Source organism: Vipera berus (genome assembly GCF_964194415.1).
Source record: "Vipera berus genome assembly, chromosome: 4".
Classification (NCBI taxonomy): domain Eukaryota; kingdom Metazoa; phylum Chordata; class Lepidosauria; order Squamata; family Viperidae; genus Vipera; species Vipera berus.
In genome coordinates, this window is record NC_138206.1 from 79,917,117 (window position 1) to 79,937,209 (window position 20,093).

Consider the following 20,093-nt stretch of genomic DNA (forward strand, 5'->3'; position numbering starts at 1 on the left):
GCGCCTCCCCAAACCTCCCCAAACCTCGGCAGGTCTCCGTTCCTCCGCGCAGACCTGCCGACGTTTGGGGAGGTTTGGGCGCCTCCCCAAACCTCCCCAAACCTCGGCAGGTCTCCGTTCCTCCGCGCAGACCTGCCGACGTTTGGGGAGGTTTGGGCGCCTCCCCAAACCTCCCCAAACCTCGGCAGGTCTCCGTTCCTGTTTGGGGAGGTTTGGGCGCCTCCCCAAACCTCCCCAAACCTCGGCAGGTCTCCGTTCCTCCGCGCAGACCTGCCGACCTTTGGGGAGGTTTGGGCGCCTCCCCAAACCTCCCCAAACCTCGGCAGGTCTCCGTTCTTCCTGCCGACCTTTGGGGAGGTTTGGGCGCCTCCCCAAACCTCCCCAAACGTCGGCAGGTCTGCGCGGAGGAACGGAGACCTGCCGAGGTTTGGGGAGGTTTGGGGAGGCGCCCAAACCTCCCCAAACAGGAACGGAGACCTGCCGAGGTTTGGGGAGGTTTGGGGAGGCGCCCAAACCTCCCCAAAGGTCGGCAGGTCTGCGCGGAGGAACGGAGACCTGCCGAGGTTTGGGGAGGTTTGGGGAGGCGCCCAAACCTCCCCAAACAGGAACGGAGATCTGCCGAGGTTTGGGGAGGTTTGGGGAGGCGCCCAAACCTCCCCAAACGTCGGCAGGTCTGCGCGGAGGAACGGAGACCTGCCGATGTTTGGGGACGTTTGGGGAGGCGCCCAAACCTCCCCAAAGGTCGGCAGGTCTGCGCGGAGGAACGGAGACCTGCCGAGGTTTGGGGAGGTTTGGGGAGGCGCCCAAACCTCCCCAAACAGGAACGGAGACCTGCCGAGGTTTGGGGAGGTTTGGGGAGGCGCCCAAACCTCCCCAAACGTCGGCAGGAGGAACGGAGACCTGCCGAGGTTTGGGGAGGCGCCCAAACCTCCCCAAAGGTCGGCAGGAAGAACGGAGACCTGCCGAGGTTTGGGGAGGTTTGGGGAGGCGCCCAAACCTCCCCAAAGGTCGGCAGGAGGAACGGAGACCTGCCGAGGTTTGGGGAGGTTTGGGGAGGCGCCCAAACCTCCCCAAAGGTCGGCAGGAGGAACGGAGACCTGCCGAGGTTTGGGGAGGTTTGGGGAGGCGCCCAAACCTCCCCAAAGGTCGGCAGGTCTGCGCGGAGGAACGGAGACCTGCAGAGGTTTGGGGAGGTTTGGGGAGGCGCCCAAACCTCCCCAAAGGTCGGCAGGAGGAACGGAGACCTGCCGAGGTTTGGGGAGGTTTGGGGAGGCGCCCAAACCTCCCCAAAGGTCGGCAGGAGGAACGGAGACCTGCCGAGGTTTGGGGAGGTTTGGGGAGGCGCCCAAACCTCCCCAAAGGTCGGCAGGAGGAACGGAGACCTGCCGAGGTTTGGGGAGGCGCCCAAACCTCCCCAAAGGTCGGCAGGAGGAACGGAGACCTGCCGAGGTTTGGGGAGGCGCCCAAACCTCCCCAAAGGTCGGCAGGAGGAACGGAGACCTGCCGAGGTTTGGGGAGGTTTGGGGAGGCGCCCAAACCTCCCCAAAGGTCGGCAGGAGGAACGGAGACCTGCCGAGGTTTGGGGAGGCGCCCAAACCTCCCCAAAGGTCGGCAGGTCTGTGCGGAGGAACGGAGACCTGCAGAGGTTTGGGGAGGCGCCCAAACCTCCCCAAAGGTCGGCAGGAGGAACGGAGACCTGCCGAGGTTTGGGGAGGCGCCCAAACCTCCCCAAAGGTCGGCAGGAGGAACGGAGACCTGCCGAGGTTTGGGGAGGTTTGGGGAGGCGCCCAAACCTCCCCAAAGGTCGGCAGGAGGAACGGAGACCTGCCGAGGTTTGGGGAGGTTTGGGGAGGCGCCCAAACCTCCCCAAAGGTCGGCAGGAGGAACGGAGACCTGCCGACGTTTGGGGAGGTTTGGGGAGGCGCCCAAACCTCCCCAAAGGTCGGCAGGAGGAACGGAGACCTGCCGACGAGCCGCGGCCACACAGGGTATTCCTGTGTATTCAGGCTTGCAAAATGGCGGATCGAGCCTCTGCTGGCGGCAGAGGCTTGCAGAACGGCGGATCGGCTTATACTCGAGTCAATAACTTTTTCCAGTTTTTGGGGGTGAAATTGGGGGTCTCGGCTTATACTCGAGTCGGCTTATACTCAAGTATATACGGTAGTTAAGTTCTACTAGTATAGTAGAAAGGTGAAATGGGAAAAGCTAGTGTACTATATTTTCTTGTTGCATCTGTGATGCTAGATATTCCAGACTGCAGTCTGCAGCTCTGAAGAGGATGGTATTAAGTAGTCTTTAATCAACAGTTGATTAAAGACTACTTAATACCATCCACTTCAGAACAAGGTTGATTAAAGTTGCAGCCTATAAAATATAAACCTTGCATGATTTCCCCCCTTGTTTTATGTACTCTTCTGTTTAACAGGGTCTCCGGTTTGAAGTTGTTCCGTCATGGTTCAAAGAAACACTTGAGAAGTCAACTTTTTCAGCCCCATATCAATATGCTGTAGAAACTGCAAAACAGAAGGCACTTGAAGTGGCAAATAGAATGCATATGGTGAGCCTAATTCCATATTAAGGTTATTATTTTATTTTATTTTATTGATGGGTCTGGTTTGTTGCTTGCATTGATTTATTAGCATGGTTTTTTTCTTATATCTTTCTTTTGGCATCAAATAACAGGCAAATTACTACCCCCTTTAGTAGAAAGTCAGTGGGTGAAATAATGGGTCTATCATCAATTTAACATGTCTGTCAGAACCCACCTCTTCCCACTTCTTAAGAAAGCAGCACTCTTGGAAACAGGGTTTTCCAAGCAGGATCCTTTACTAAGAAATAGGAGATAGGCATAATAGACAGGATCTGAGGCATTCCCTTACATCTCGATAATTTTAAAGTGCCCCCAAGCAAACTCTCCCCACAGTTCATTTGGTCAGTTCCAGATCAGCCAATCTCCAGGTGGTAAGTCGATCGTGGGAAAAGAAAGATAATCTGTTTGCAGCACGATCATTTCCATAGCTCCTCACACTTCCTTCGGAGAAACAAACCAGATCCTGGAGGGTCGTAATTTTTCCCCTCACCCCCTCTTATGGTTGCCCGGTAAGTTCAAAGAGAATGCCTAGTAAGAAAGCAATTGGTTACATTGTAATGGATAGCAGACAGGCGGAATAAATAAAAGGTTACATTTAATGAAGGAAGTGAAAGCAATAAAACCCCATGCTTGTTCCCTCTCCTTCTTGGGAATGGCAGAATCCAGGGGAAGATGAGATTTGGTTTTTGCACAGAGGAGATAGTTAGAAATGAAATATAAATGGATTCTGACATCCTGCCCCCCTTAAAAATAGGGGAGATCCACCTGTAGAGGAAACAAAAATATATATGTTAGCCTGGTTTGTTGGGATATTCTGTATGAAACTTCTTTAGCAGCTTCGGTGCTCTGATGTGACGTTTATGGACCCACTCATTTTCTGAGGAGGGAAGGTGTTTCCAAGCTACTAGGTACTGAATTGCTCCGTGATACTTTCTAGAATCTAGGTTTTCTTTTACCTCGAAGTGTTGTTCTCCTTCAACCATGATTGGAGGTGGTGGAGGTGGGGTTTTGGCCGTAAGGTTGACTGTTGTTCCCTTTTCAACAAGCTGCAGTGAAAAATTGGGTGTATTTGCCTAAGCTTTTTGGGTAGTTCTAATTCTACTGTGGAAAACTCAACAGTGGCCACAGGATTGGAAAAGATCAGTTTACATTCCAATTCCAAAGAAAGGCAGTGCCAAAGAATGTTCAAACTATCGCACCATTGCACTCATTTCTCATGCTAGTAAAGTTATGCTTAAAATCCTACAAGCTAGACTCCAGCAGTATGTGGATCGAGAACTACCAGAAGTACAGGCAGGATTTCGAAGAGGCAGAGGAACTAGAGATCAAATAGCCAACATACGCTGGATCATGGAGAAAGCTAGAGAGTTCCAGAAAAAACATCTACTTCTGCTTCATTGACTATGCTAAAGCCTTTGATTGTGTGGATCATAACAAACTGTGGCAAGTTCTTAAAGAGATGGGAGTACCAGAACATCTTATTTGTCTCTTGAGAAACCTATATGCGGGCCAAGAAGCAACAGTGAGAACTGGACACGGAACCACTGATTGGTTCCAAATTGGGAAAGGTGTCCGGCAAGGCTGTATACTGTCGCCTTGCCTATTTAACTTATATGCAGAGCACATCATGAGAAAGGCAGGGCTAGAGGAGTCAAAAGTTGGAATTAAGATTGCTGGAAGAAATATCAACAACCTAAGATATGCAGATGATACCACTCTAATGGCAGAAAGTGAAGAGGAACTGAAGAGTCTGTTGTTGCGAGTGAAGAAGGAGAGTGCAAAAGTTGGGTTGAAACTAAACATTAAGAAAACCAAGATCATGGCATCCGGCCCTCTCAATTCCTGGCAAATAGATGGGGAAGAAATGGAGGTAGTGACAGATTTTATTTTCCTGGGCTCCAAGATCACTGCAGATGGGGACTGTAGTCAAGAAATTAAAAGACGCTTGCTCCTCGGGAGGAAAGCCATGGCAAATCTAGACAGCACACTAAAAAGCAGAGACATCACCCTGTCAACAAAAGTGCGTATAGTCAAGGCTATGGTCTTCCCAGTTGCAATGTATGGCAGTGAAAGTTGGACCATAAGAAAGGCTGAGCGCAAAAGAATTGAGGCCTTTGAACTCTGGTGCTGGAGAAGACTCCTGCGAATCCCTTGGACTGCAAGGCGATCAAACCGGTCAGTCCTAGAGGAGATCAACCCTGACTGCTCTTTAGAAGGCCAGATCCTGAAGCTAAAACTCAAATACTTTGGCCACCTAATGAGGAGGAAGGACTCACTGGAGAAGAGCCTAATGCTGGGAAAGATTGAGGGCAATAGAAGAAGGGGACGACAGAGAATGAGGTGGCTGGATGGAGTCACTGAAGCAGTAGGCGTGAGCTTAAATGGACTCCAGAAGATGGTAGAGGACAGGAAAGCCTGGAGGAACATTGTCCATAGGGTCGCGATGGGTCGGACACGACTTCGCAACTAACAACAACAAATTCTACTGTTACTGGGTTTATGATTCTTTTAATTGGAAAAGGTCCTATATATTTTGGTCCAAGGTTTTTACAGGGCTGTAGGGATTTTAAGTATTTTGTAGATAAATATACCATTTCTCCTACACTGAATGGTGTGGGTTCAACTCTCTTTTTGTATGCTTGCTAGCTTCATCTAAATCTTTCCTAACAATTGGCCAGGTGTATCATGGCACAACTACATGAAATTGATCCTTTGGGTGGCCGGTATATATAACTTCTCCCCCGCCCAGGGTAGTCTGTCTTTGATTGTGCACACATGTCTATTTTTCTGGAACTGTTCATCTGTTTCCAAAGACTTTCGCAATTCAATTCCAGTTTGGCTACCCAGCTGCAGCTTTATTTTAGCTTGGGCCCTGGTGGTTACTGACGTTGCTAGTTGTTGTTGGGCATAAGTGGTTTAGAGTCCGTGGCTCATGTGCTGTTATAGTGGGACATGCAAGACAGTGCATCTGCCAGGAAATTCTTTTTCCCCGGCAAGCGTTTTAAGTGTGAAACGTAATCGGTGAAAGTGCTGAGAACAGCGGGCTTGCTTAGGAGTGAATTTTCTGGGTGTTTTTAGCGCTTCCAAATTTTTGTGGTCTGTCCAGACCTGGAAGGGGATTTTATTTCATTCAAGGAACTGGCGCCATGTAAGTAATAACCACCGCACAGAATATGCCTCCTTTTCCCACACAGCCCAACGTTGTTCTGTCTCAGTGAGTTTCCTGGACGTATATGCACATGGTTGCAGTGCCCCTTGTCATTTTCCTGTAATAATAGAGCTCCCACCACCATATCACTTGTGTCTGCCTGTATTACGAAAGGTCTATCCGGGTCTGGGTGCCTCAGTACGGGTTCGGCAGAAAAAAGTCTCTTTAACCTCTCGAATGCTGCTTGACATTCCATTGTCCACTTCAGGGGCTGGCTGGGTGAACGAAGGGATGAATTGGCAGTAGAAATTTGCAAAACCCAGGAAACTTTGTAATTGCTTCCTTGTGCAGGGTGGTGCCCATTCTAATACTGCCCTGATTTTCTCGGGGTCCATTTCGATGCCCTGCGGGGATATGCAATACCCCAGGTAGTCTATTCTTTCCTGGTGGAATTCGCATTTTGATAATTTGGCATATAGGTGGGCAGCCCGCAGTTTTTTTTAAAAAACTACTCTGACTAGGTTAATATGCTCCTCTTTGATCTTGGTAAAGATAACAATGTCATCTAAGTAAACCAGGACCCCCTTAAATAGGTGCTGTCTTAGCACTTCATTGATTAATTGCATAAAAACTGGGGGGCCCTTGCAGTCCAAATGGCAAAACTTTGAATTGGTTGCATCCCATTGGACAATTAAATGTGGTCTTCCATTTGTCCCCTTCCTTGACCTAACGCGGTAGTATGCCTCTCTTAGGTCTAGTTTGGTAAAAATCCTTCCTTTTGATAGGTGGGATAACATGTCCTTCATGAGGGTTAGGGGTTACAGATTACTTTCACTAATTGCATTCAGGGTGCAGTAATCCACGCACAAACGCAAAGTGCCATCCTTCTCACTAAATAGGACCGGGGCGGCCACTTTGGGTTTGGCAGGTTTAACAAATCCCCTTTCTAAGTTTTGATTTATGAATATTTCCATCTCCTCCATCTCCTTGGGGCTCATGGAGTACCGCCTGGGCTTCGGGAGTTTTGCCCCGGGTTTGATTTCAATAGCACAGTCTGTGGATTGGTGAGGAGGCAGCTCATTTACCTGTTCTTCACTGAAAACTTCAGCAAGTTCCCGCTATTCTTCCGGTATTTCTGGTAACCCCTTCTCTTCTCCCACTGATGCTTTCTCCACTCCTAGGGTTGGTGGGGGCCTTTGGGGTTTTAAGTTCACAGGAACCCCCTCTGACAAGTTGAGTTCTGCTGTTCTCCAATTTACTGAGGGCTTCCATTTCTTTATCCATTCCAGCCCTAAAATCATTGGGCATTCCATGCCTGGGGTCACTACAAACATTATATCTTCCTCATGGGTCCCCAGGGACAGGTGAACTGATAAGGTGGCTAAGGTAGCTGGTAACACCCCCCCCCCCCCGTTATGGAGCCATCTAACTGACTAAATGAGATTGGTTGCTTTAGTCTCCTTACCGGAATGTCCAAGTTCAACAGTAGCGTCAGGCTAATGAGACAGCGGGTACAGCCACAGTCTATTAAGGTTTTCACTTTGACAGCTTTGGGCATGGAGGGAGCTAGTATAGTCACTATCTTGAGGATGGGTGAAATGGATCAAGTTACCAGGGTTTCACCCTCCGAGCTGCCCTCCAAGGTGTCCACCGCTCCTGTGGTGTAGGCCAGAGTTGCCTCCCATTCCTTGGCAGGGGTTGGGGACTCTACAGCCTCTATCCCCCTCATGGCAGTGTCTTTTGGTTTGGCTGGGGACTTCCCTGATTTCCTAGCTGGTGATATGTCTGGTTTGCGTTGAGGGGCTTTTGAGCAACATTCTATGGGGCAGTGGCCCTCTCTCCCACATTTGAAACAGCCCGTTGACTTCTTAGCTATAGTCGGTGGTTTCGCTGGCTCGCGTGTCTGCTCAGGAGGCGGGCAGTCCCATGGTTTTCCTCGGCAGTGCCTCTTCAGTAGGTCTATCTCCGCCTCTTCTGCCAGGACGTACCAGTCATCAAGGTGGTGTGGGTCCCCTCGAGGCAGGCAAGCAACATACTTGTCGTAATTTAGCCCGTCTTTGAAATGGCTAAGGAGGATGTCTTTGGGCCAGTTCAGCTTGTTGGCAATGGCCCGGAATTCTTGTGTATATTCAGCCACCGGGCTTCTGCCCTGCCTCACTGTTTTGATTCTGTCACGGGCCTTGCGATCAGCCAGGGGGTTCGTCGAATCTCCTTCTTAAAGAGGACATGAAACGGTTGAAGTTGGTGAGCTCTGGGGCATTGGAGTCATGCAAGTTCACCACCCAATCTGCGGCCGGTCCGTCCAGGGCAGATTGCATGATATGGATGCGGGCTTTGTCGCTGGGGATGTCCTGTCTGTATTCTTCCATGTAACTGAGGCCTTGAGTTAGGAAAAAACCCAAGCGTGGTGGCTTCCCCTGAATTTCGCTTCCAGTGACGGGAGTCTTTGAATGGATCGGTGCCTTTGCCGCTGGCGGTATTGCCTCCTATCCTGATCCGTATCTGGGGGTCAGCAGGGGGTGGGGGCTGCTTAGGTGGTAGCTATGGGTTCAGTGAGCATCCCCGATGCTTCATGTTCTGGATCCTCCCCACTATCTCTCTAGGGGCAGCTCCAGGCACTGGTACGGCTGCAGGACTCAGGTTTCTCCTCCCTTAGAGAACCAGGGTTTTTTCCATCAGGTCAATAGCTTTCTCTAGGATCCAGTCTGAGTGTGGTGCATAACCCCCGTCCTCTTCGCTAATGTGCAGGGATTTCTCCATCTCTTGCTTCCATTCGGGTTGGTGGCTGCCCTGTCTCAGGGTCACATTTCTCGATACCTTTTCCCACTCACTTTTCCTTCCAGCGCCCATCGACCACCGTGGTTTGTAGTCGTGCGTCTATACTACCTCTTCTCTGGAGGAATATGATGCTTCAGATCCTGATAGCCGGTGGGATCTCGGTTGGGGGGAAGGTTGCCTTTCCATAGGGCTTCCGCCCTTCCCTACCTCGTCGTTTGACATTGTATTTTTTGCAAAATCCCCCGTAAGGTTCTTCCAGGTTGACTATTAACACAGATCCTGTCTAATGTCAGCATCCACCTCAACCAACCTGTTAAGAAAGCAGCACTCTTGGAGACAGGGTTTTCCAAGCAGGATCTTTTACTGAGAAATAGGAGATAGCAGGCATAATAGACAGGATCTGTGGCATTCCCTTACATCTCAATAATTTTAAAGTGCCCCCAAGCAAACTCCCCCCACAGTTCATTTGGTCAGTTCCAGATTAGCCAATGTCCAGATGGTAAGTCCATCGTGGGAAAAGAAAGATAACAATCTGTTTGCAGCACGATCATTTCCACAGCTCTTCACACTTCCTTCAGAGAAACAAACCATATCCCGGAGGGTCGTAATTCTTCCCCCCCACCTCTTTTTCTAGTTGCCCAGTAAGTTCAAAGTAAAAAAGCAATTGGTTACATTGTAATGGATAGCAGACAGAAGGAATAAACAAAAGATTACATTTAATGAAGGAAGTGAAAGCAATAAAGCCCCATGGTTGTTCCCTCTCTTTGGTAATGGCAGAATCCAGGGGAAGATGGGATTTGGTTTTTGCACAGAGGAGATAGTTTGAAATGAAATATAAATGGATTCTGACAATATCCTTGATTTTGTCCATATGAAAATTGAATGTTTATAGCCAAAGAGAATATTGTTCACCATCACTATTATTATTTGTCCAAAATGTATATTTGGTAGCCTGTTAAACATAGAATACAGAAACAATGGATGAATCATTTGACTTACTATAGAAAGAAATTGAAGTCAAATACATGTAAGAGTTTAAGATATTGATCCAGGATGAGGCCAAACCACCATTAAATGCTCAATGTTCATTGTCATGTAGTGGCTCATCAAATTAATTCAGAAATATCTGTAGAAAGAAAAATCTTCATCAGGGTCCATTCCAAGCTGGGAATAAACAAAATAGAGACTATTTTAGAAAGAAGGTTGGAGTTTATTGAAGAGCAGAGCCAGTCAGAAAGATGGCTCTGGGGAAAACTGACCACATGTAGCAGGGAGTGTTGGGTTTGTATACCTTCTTGGACTCTTGAGGTTATTTCTTGTTCCTCTTTGAGGCTTTGTATTTCCTGTGTTATGTACTTTGACCTGAGTCTGTGTGTGTCCTTTTGGTATTGGTGGGTTAATCCTATTACAGTCATGGCCGAAATTGTTGGCACCCTGGAAATTTTTCCAGAAAATCAAGTATTTATTTATTTATTTAATCCCATTTATTTCTCACAGAAAAGTATTGCAGGAACACATGTTTTGCTATACACAGGTTTATTCCCTTTGTGTGTATTGGAACACAACAAAAAAAGGGAGGAAAAAAAGCAAATTGGACATAATGTCAAACAAAACTCCAAAAATGGGCTGGACAAAATTATTGGCACCCTTAACTTAATATTTGGTTGCACACCCTTTGGAAAAAATAACTGAAATCAGTCGCTTCCTATAACCATCAATAAGCTTCTTACACCTCTCACCCGGAATTTTGGACCACTCTTCCTTTGCAAACTGCTCCAGGTCTCTCTTATTGGAAGGACGCCTTTTCCCAACAGCAATTTTAAGATCTCTCCACAGGTGTTCAATGGGATTCAGATCTGGACTCATTGCTGGCCACTTCAGAACTCTCCAGCGCTTTCTTGCCATCCATTTCTGGGTGCTTTTTCACGTATGTTTGGGGTCATTGTCCTGCTGGAGGACCCAAGATCTCGGACGCAAACCCAGCTTTCTGACACTGGGCTCTACAGTGCGACCCAAAATCCTTTGGTAATCCTCAGATTTCATGATGCCTTGCACACATTCAAGGCACCCAGTGCCAGAGGCAGCAAAACAACCCGAAAACATCATTGAACCTTTACCATATTTCACTGTAGGTACTGTGTTCTTTTCTTTGTAGGCCTCATTTCATTTTCGGTAAACAGTAGAATGATGTGCTTTACCAAAAAGCTCTATCTTGGTCTCATCTGTCCACAAGACATTTTCCCAGAAGGATTTTGGCTTACTCAAGTACATTTTGGCAAATTGTAATCTTGCATTTTTATGTCTCTGTGTCAGCAGTGGGGTCCTCCTGGGTCTCCTGCCATAGCGTTTCATTTCATTTAAATGTCGACGGATAGTTCGTGCTGACACTGATGCTCCCTGAGCCTGGAGGACAGCTTGCATTCCTTTGGAACTTGTTTGGGGCTGCTTATCCACCATCCGGACTATCCTGCGTTGCAACCTTTCATCAATTTTTCTCTTCCGTCCACGACCAGGGAGATTAGCTACAGTGCCATGGGTTGCAAACTTCTTGATAATGTTGAGCACTGTGGACAAAGGCAAATCTAGATCTCTGGAGATGGACTTGTAACCTTGAGATTGTTGATATTTGTCCACAATTTTGGTTCCCAAGTCCTCAGACAGTTCTCTTCTCCTCTTTCTGTTGTCCATGCTTAGTGTGGCACACACAGACACACAATGCAAAGACTAAGTGAACTTCTCTCCTTTTTATCTGCTTTCAGGTGTGATTTTTATATTGCCCACACCTGTTACTTGCCCCAGGTGAGTTTAAAGGAGCATCACATGCTTGAAACAATCTTGTTTATCCACAATTTTAAAAGGGTGCCAATAATTTTGTCCAGCCAATTTTTGGAGTTTTGTTTGACATTATGTCCAATTTGCTTTTTTTCCTCCTTTTTTGTTGTGTTCCAATACATACAAAGGGAATAAATCTGTGTATAGCAAAACATGTGTTCCTGCAATACTTTTCTGTGAGAAATACTTGATTTTCTGGAAAAATTTCCAGGGTGCCAACAATTTCGGCCATGACTGTATGTCCCCAAGGTCATATCTTTTAGAGTTTGGGTGGGGTATGTAGATTCTAGAGGTCTTTGTATTCCTAATCTCAGCTTCTAGCTTCATGGCCCCAACCTTCCTGAATGGATTACTAAATTTGCATTTGTAAAAGCTGACCTCTGCCTAGTTTCTGCTTGGGGCTATTAAGAAAACTGGGCTTGCTATTCTGCCTTTAAGATCTTCTCCATTATTCCTTTGGATAAATATATTCTACCTTTTTAATGTTTCCCAAAATATTTCTTTCTCTGGATTCTTCCCACAATCTCCCCTTTGTGCCATAAAAATATGGATGACACACTTTTACTGGCACAAGATTAAAATTTATCTGGTCAGGGAGACTTGGTAAACAAGTTTTTAAACTGTTAATGCAAAAAAAGAAAAAGGGGGGGAGATACTAATAGAGGCAGCAGAAAAAGATCCCTGCAGTGGCTTCCAACCCATAAAGTTCTAAAAGTCAGGGCAAAAGTTCTGTTAGGTGGAAAAGAAATTTATAGTGTCCAATATTCTGTGCCAATTCTTTTCAGATGTTGGATGTCACTTTGAGCTTCCAGTCCCGTCTGCACATTCCTCCCAAAATTCTTCACAGCCATGTTTTCCTCAGTACATAACCACTGGCTGCCCATTTTCAAGGGTTGTTTCCTGCCTTAGCTCTTAGTTTAATGTATCCAGTTGAGGTTAGCCAGTGTGCAAAGCAATTTATTAATTTTTCTTAAATTGCACACAGTGAGCCCTAGGACTCCTACTCTGAGTTCACCAGTGCAACATATTCAGGGCTTGGGTTTGGAGATCTCTTTCCTGCTACCTCCTCAATGAGAGCATATGAATGGCAAATTGCCTGCGGGGGCCTGTTCCCTCCCCCTTAGAATTTGCAGCAAGTTGTGGATGCAAAGCTTTAGTGCCACAGAGCAAGAACTAGCCTAAGAAGCTTTACTGAAGATAGGTGAAGGGGATAGACTCAGTGTGATTTTGAGTGGTGTGTGTGTGTGTGCATGTGTGCATGCAGCTACTCATACAAAACAGGCAATATAAGCATCGTGGACAAATTTTCCTTCCCACCAGACAGAAGTTCAAGGTGTTTAGTACTTGTGCCAACCATTCCCAAATGCCATCTCTCCATAAATTCATTCAACTGCTTAATTACAACATAAATGGGTAAAGAAAGAAAACCTTACAGTGAGTTTCTGCCCTCCCCCCATAGTCTCCCAGTTGTTTTCTGGGGCTTTACATGGGGGTCAATGGCTTTAGGAGTCCTTCCTTCCTCTGCAGCTTTCACTGGCATCTGGGGGGATGGTAGGACTTGGGAAGATCTGTTCCATTCTGGTTGCATGGTGGCTTTCTAGTAGATGGCTGGATTCAAATCCCATTCTCTGGCTCAAATGGATGGAGGCAGCGTCTGGGTCAGTGCTCTGCTTCCAAAGATGGTGTGCGTCATCTGTGCAGGGCTGAAAGACATGAGAACAAGGTCCCCTACCCCCTTTCCGGGTGGGCTCTCCCAGGAGAGGGAGACAAAGGCATGGGGAACAGAGGATAAGAAATGGAGAAGCAATATGAGGGGGTGGATAGCTTGCAGGCAGAGTTTGAAAAGGCATTAAGGTTAACATTGCAGAGGTTAAATAGATAAAACCCACTTAAACACATACAGTAAATGCAAGAGTGAAACTTCCAGCAGATGAACTTAAAACATTTCCTCCTGATAACTTTGGGCTGTTTTTAAAAGTACGGATAGAGAAAGAAAAAAAGAACACATTTCTCTTCACCCTGTTTGCTGGCCAAACAAACAAGGTGAAAGTATTTTCTTTTGGTGGTTTATTTTAAGCAGAATTTCTAGCAGAATTTTAAAATTCTTTTCTCTTTGGATTAGAGTAATCCAACAGTTACATTTACTTCACACACAAAGACTTTGACATATATACACACACAAAGACAAGGAAAAGAGAACAGAAAAAGAAACAGAAGTCTTAGTTTTACACATCCTTGGTCATTCCCACTATAAATCTCAGTTAACTCAAATTAGGAAGGCACAAATCTTAAACATATCACGTGTTTGCTTAGAAAGAGAGGGAGAGGCGCAGTAGCACAGCAGTTGAGGGTTTCGGGGCTCCGTGCCCTTTGGTTGATTTTCTTCCTGTTAGGGGACCCTAAATGGGCCAGAAGTTGCCCCGAAGAGGCGTCAAAGAAGGAAGGAAGTCCTGGGGACCACAGAGAGACGGCAGTTGATCCGATCAATCCAGGAGAAGCCTTCCAGAAACCAACAGGAGAAAGACTAGCCTAACATTAGAGTCTAGCCCAAGCTACAAGCAACCGAAGTCAAAAGTACTACTTTAAGCTGATTGTAAACAGCACATTTGAATCTGAGTAAGAACATCGATTTTCTCTATCCTACTTACCAACTTTCCTGAAGAAAAAAAAATCCCAAGAAGCAAAAAACCCTCCAAAAATGAAGGAGGGGGATCTTTTCCCCACCCTTTTACTAACGGAAGCGGCAAATTAAACCTTTTATGGAGGACCAAAACACGTTGAAATGAAATGAAATGACTATAAAACCTAAATTTGGATAGGTTTGAAATTGCTGAATGGTTAAGATTCTCATTTTAAAGGCAATTGTTTATTTTGAAAATTTGAAAAATAAACTAGTGCTGATATCTAGTGGTGGATAAGAGAATGACAGCTATGGCTTTCATACAGGACTTGGCAATATCTGGAAAAACTAATCTGTGCTTGTGATCTTCAAAGCTCTAACAACAGCTGTGACAAAAAAGAAAACAATCTGGGCTGCAGACAAAGAGAAACTTATAAACTTTAGGGAACAAAAAAAATTACTACTTAACTGTGACTCCAAAGCTATTTGCAGAAAAAAGAAAACTTGGATTCTTTTTTTTTTAATTAAAAAGTTTTAACATACATTTTATCTTTAACAGTCCCCCCTCCCCCTCCCATACCCATCCCTCCCTACCCCTCCCCCCCCCCGACTTCCCAGAGCTAAGTACAGGGTATAAAAAAGAAAAAAAAACACTCATAAACATCCAAATGCTAACAACCATAAACTCTAAAATCTATCACTCTCTAGCTCATATAGGATAACTACAAACACTATTACTACTAAATATAAAAAAAGAAAAAAGAAAAGAAAGGAAGACTTATTCAAATGCTACATGAAACTTTTTAGTCCCATATTTGTTCTGGATATACTCAATCCATTTTCTCCACTCCATAATGTAACGTTCTTGCGAGTGATCTTTCAAATAAGCCGAAATCTTTGCCATCTCTGCCAGGTCAGAAACCTTTAAAGTCCATTCTTCTATAGTCGGCAGTTCCTCCTTCTTCCAATATTGACCTATTAAGAGTCTTGCTGCCGTAGTTAAATTCAACATCAACTTAGTGTCCACAACCGCAGCATCTGTAATTATACCTAACAAAAAAAATTGCGGGCAAAACTTTATCCTTTGCTTGAAGATCTTCTGCATGTTCCACCAAATTTTTATCCAAAAGGCCTTAACCTTTTTACAAGTCCACCATATGTGAAAATATGTTGCATCTTCATCGCCACACCTCCAGCACTTGGGCTGATAATTCGGATACATACTTGCAAGCTTTTTAGGATCTAGATGCCATCTATAAAACATTTTATAAAAGTTCTCTCTTAAGTTTTGAGCTTGTGTAAATTTTACGTTCCTCACCCAGATCTTTTCCCACGTGTCCATTGTAATAACTTCTTGAATGTTTTGGGCCCATTTTATCATACAATCTTTAACAAGTTCTGTTTCTGAGTCAATTTCTATCAATGCAAGATATATCCGTTTGATATGTGCTGGACCCTGCTTTCTAATTTGCTTTATCAGATTTTCATCAGTCATTGTAAAACCAGTTTTCTGATCTTCTTTCCACCTGGCCCGTAGCTGAATATATTGGAACCAAGTTTGAACAATCTTCTCATCTCGCAAGAGACTATACGGTTTCAGACACCAAACATTTCTTTCCAAACTTAGAATCTCCTTATACGTAGTCACATCATGTTTGAAACCAACATTTATATTTTCTATTGCGTGTTTTGGGATTGCCCACAATGGTATCTTACAACCTAACTTATGTCTGTACTTCTTCCAAACTCTCAACAATGCTTGTCTTAAAATATGCGCTTTAAACACATTATCTACCTTTTTATCATACAACAAATATGCATGCCAGCCAAACAACAAGTCATGGCCCTCAAGATTTAATAATCTCTCTTGTGTCAAATTAATCCAATCACTTATTCCTGCTAACGCAGCAGCTTCATAATATAATTTAAGATTGGGCATTTTAAGACCACCTCTTTCACGAGTATCCTGCATAATCTTAAGTTTAACTCGTGGCTTTTTCCCTGCCCAAACAAATTTATTGATACCTCGCTGCCATTCCTCCAGATTAGAATCTTTCTTAAGAACCGGTATCATTTGAAATAAGAATAAAAATTTAGGCAGGACATTCATTTTCACTGCTGCGATTCGCCCCAACAAAGACAATTGCAATTTTTCCCAGCTCTCCATTTCTTTTTGGATTTTTCCCCACAATCTTTCATAGTTATTTTTATATAACTTTGTATTAGAGGGTGACAAAAACACCCCCAAATATTTGACCCTTTTAACAATCTCAAATCCAGTTAGTCCTTCTAAAAGAGCCTTTTGCGATACTGTCATATTTTTGGCCAGAATTTTAGTTTTTTGTGCATTAACTTTAAATCCAGAAACCTTCCCATATTGCATTATTATCTCCATCAGGTCCACAACAGAATTCTCTGGCTGGGTCACTGTAACAACCAGATCGTCTGCGAACACCCTCAATCTATAATCCTGATCTCTAATTTGAATACCCTTAATTTTTTTCCAGTTCCGAATTTTTATCAATAATATCTCCAATGTTAAAACAAATAATAAAGGTGATAACGGGCACCCTTGCCTTGTGCCCTTCTCAATATTACAAGCTTCAGTCAAACTATTGTTAACTATTATTCGGGCAGTTTGTTTTTGATATAATGCCCTAATTGGTTGCAAAAATTTATCCCCAAAATTCATTTTATCTAAAACTTTCATCAAAAATTGCCAATTCAATTGATTAAAAGCTTTTTCCGCATCTAAAAAAATTAGCGCCGCAGGGATCTGGTTATTCCTTTCCAAAAACTCTAACACATCAACTATATGCCTCACATTATTTTTCATTTGCCTACCACTGATAAACCCAGTTTGATCCCCATGAATCACCTGTTGCAGAACCCTCATCAGTCTATTAGCCAACACCTTAGCAAATATCTTATAATCTGTATTTAAAAGTGATATCGGTCTATAATTTTTTACTTGAGTAGCATCTTGATCTTCCTTCGGTATCAAAGAAATAAAAGCAGTTCTCCAAGACGGAGGCACCTTTCCCCCTCTCTGAATTATCTGAAACAGTTCCTTTAATGGCTTTATCAACTCCATTTGTAAATTTCTGTAATAAACCGCAGTCAAACCATCCGTACCTGGTGCTTTATCCAACTTCAATTCCTTAATTGCTGTAAGAATTTCTTCTTCTGTTATTAATTGGTTAATCTCCTCTTTTTGTGCTTGCGTAAGAACCGGGATGCTAGCATTCTCCAAATATACATCAATATCCTTTTCATTAATCTTCTCCTTAGCATATAACTTAGAATAAAAGTCCAGAAAGGCTTCCTTAATAAGATCCTGTTGAAACACCACCTTTCCCTTATGTTCAATTTTGTCTATATTAGAAGCCCTTTGCTTTTTCCTAAGTCTATAAGCTAGCCATCTACCTGGCTTATTAGCATTGCAAAAAGTATTATGCCTAGCAAACCGCAAATTGGTTGCCACTTGGTCAGCCATTAATTTGTCAAATTGTCCTCTTAATAGCTTAATAACCTCCTTAGCCTTCACATCCAATGGGTTCAAAATCAAGGCCTTTTCTTTTTCCCTAATTTCGTTCTCCAATTCTTTCCTTCTGGCTTCCAAAGTACGTCTGTGTTTGTTATTCATATATATCAACACCCCTCTCATATAGGCCTTGCTAGCATCCCAAACCATATCCATAGAAGTATCCTTATTCATATTATTTTCAAAAAAATCCTTCATCCGCTGTTTACATTCTTCCACATTTCTCTGATTTCTAAACAAGTTCTCATTTACGCGCCACGAGCGCCTATCTCTATTGTCCTTATTGATCTCTAACCAAACTGGACTATGGTCAGAAATAGCTCTTGCACAGATCTTTACCTTCTTAATCCTAGAAAAAAAATCATTAGTCAGCAAAATAAAATCAATCCTGGAAAAAGATTGATGTCTATCAGAAAAAAAAGTATAATCCTTTTCATGCAGGTGAGTGTCACGCCAAATATCTCGCAGTTCCAGATCATCCTTCATTTCAAAAAAAGATTTAGGCAATCTGGCATGACTCGGAGAGCGCTTAAAAAAACCAGCATTATCCATCTGTACGTCCAAAACTCCATTCCAATCCCCCATAAAAATAAACGATTTGTAATCCAATTGAGTAAGCTTTGTATGAAGTGAGCTAAAAAAGTCAGCTTGCTGTTGATTAGGAGCATATAGTCCAACTAAAAGCATTTTTTTGCCTTCAAGCAGCAAATCTATCATAACATATCTTCCATGCTTATCTGCTTCAATTAATTCCGCTGATAAAGCGCTTTTAACATAAACAACCACTCCATTTTTCTTATTCATCGCAGATGCAACAAATTGCGTGCCCAGTCTTGAGTTCGATAAATACTTTTGGTCCATAGCCCTAATATGCGTTTCTTGCAAACATATAACATCAATCTTGAATTGTTTTAAATATTGAAAAACTTTCTTTCTCTTCTGTGGTGAATTTAGTCCATTAACATTCCAGGTTAGAAATTTAGTCGCCATGCGTGGCATCCCGAAGCTGTTGGAGCACATCTTTAATAGCCCCTCTGTCTTCTTTGGGCCGCGCTCCTCCCACTGCTTCACTGTAAGTACGCTTTGAAAGTTCCATAAACTTCTGTTGGTCTTGCTCTTTTATTTGTTTTGCTCGTTTTATAGCGGCACGTGTCACCCTCTGCTCTCCAGCAACAGCCAACGAGGCTATAATTTGATCCCCTCCAGCACCATTCTCCTCTTTCTGTCCACCTTCAGCCTCTTGGGATTTCCCTTCTCCAAATCCCTTTGCAGCTTCCAGAAGTGATAGTGGGGTCGCTTTTAAAACATCATTGTAGAAGTCACGTGCCTGTGTCACAGTAACCAGACGGTATCTTTTTCCTTCATACATCACCACCAATCCGACAGGAATCTCCCATCTAAACTTTATTTCACGTTGCTTAAGTTCTTGCACAAGAAATGCAAAATCCTTCCTTCTCCTTAAAATCTTTGGAGGAACTTCTTTTAAAACCAAAACTTCTTGGTCAGCAATCACAACTTTAGTATCATAAGCGGCTTGAATAACTTCATCTCTGGTTTCTCTCTTAGTAAAATAAACCACCACATCTCTAGGTAGCTTCCTCTGTCTAGCAATCCATGAGTTTACACGAAAGACTTTATCCATGCATCCCTTTATTTCAGATGCTGGCTGACCCAATACTTCTTCCAAAGCCTCAGAAATCAGCTGCTTTAGGTCTTCTTTAGGATTCTCTTTTAAGCCCCTGATTCTGATAGCATACTGCATCTGGTGATACTGGACAAGACTCAATTCTCCGTCCATTCTATCCCTTAAATCTTCATTCTCCAGTACCTTTACTTCTAATATAGCATTCTTTTGACTCAGATCCTCCACTTTTTCGTCCAAACTTTGCACACATTCAGCCACGCTTTGCACTATAGACAAAATGTCTACCCTCATCGCACTAAACTTCTCTTCTATCCTCTCCTCCAATTTCTCCAATTTCTCCTCCACCTTTGCCATCTTGTCACCCAGCATTTCTGATATTACCTGGGATTGTTTTTCCAAAGCATCTTCTAAATCCTTCGATGTCAGTGCAGCAGGAGGAAGCAAAGCTTGCAACGATGTCTGTTGCACCGGGGAAGTTCCCGCACTCCGAAGAGTTTTTGAGGGAGGTTTAGCCGCCATCTTTTCACTTTCACTTGTTGCGCACTTTCACTTTAAGTTTATAAAGTCCATTAAGCTAAAGAGTAAAAATAAAAGTCCTCTTCACCTTGACCTCCTGTACCGCTCTGCCTGCTCCTTTTATTCCAAGGTCTTTCCTTCTGGCAGGGGTGGTTGCAAACGCCTGGCTCTGCTCCAAAAATCCCGGAGCAGAGACGCTGAGCAGCTGGGAGCAACCCAGGCTACGGGGGAGTTCAATCCTTCAGCCGCCCAAGCTTTGAGCTCAGGCGGCCCCGGAGAACTCAACCCCTACCTGGGGCCTCACCCCCTCCTCTTCTCCCGAGGAGGGGGCTTCAAATCCACCCGAACAGCTGATCGGCACTGTTTCGGGTGAAAACAACTCAGCTGAGCAGCGGGCAGCCCGAAACGGCTGTCTCCGGC

General features: G+C 44.4%; 1 protein-coding gene across 1 annotated transcript in view; it reads left to right on the forward strand.

Moving 5' to 3' along the window:
- The window catches only part of ASMTL (acetylserotonin O-methyltransferase like), a 64,318-nt gene that overhangs the window by 15,141 nt on the left and 29,084 nt on the right, over nucleotides 1-20,093 (forward strand). Inside the window, exon 2 of the mRNA XM_081326453.1 lies at nucleotides 2,426-2,557. Within this exon, the coding sequence (XP_081182579.1) occupies nucleotides 2,426-2,557 (132 nt within the window). The remainder of the gene's footprint in view (nucleotides 1-2,425; nucleotides 2,558-20,093) is intronic.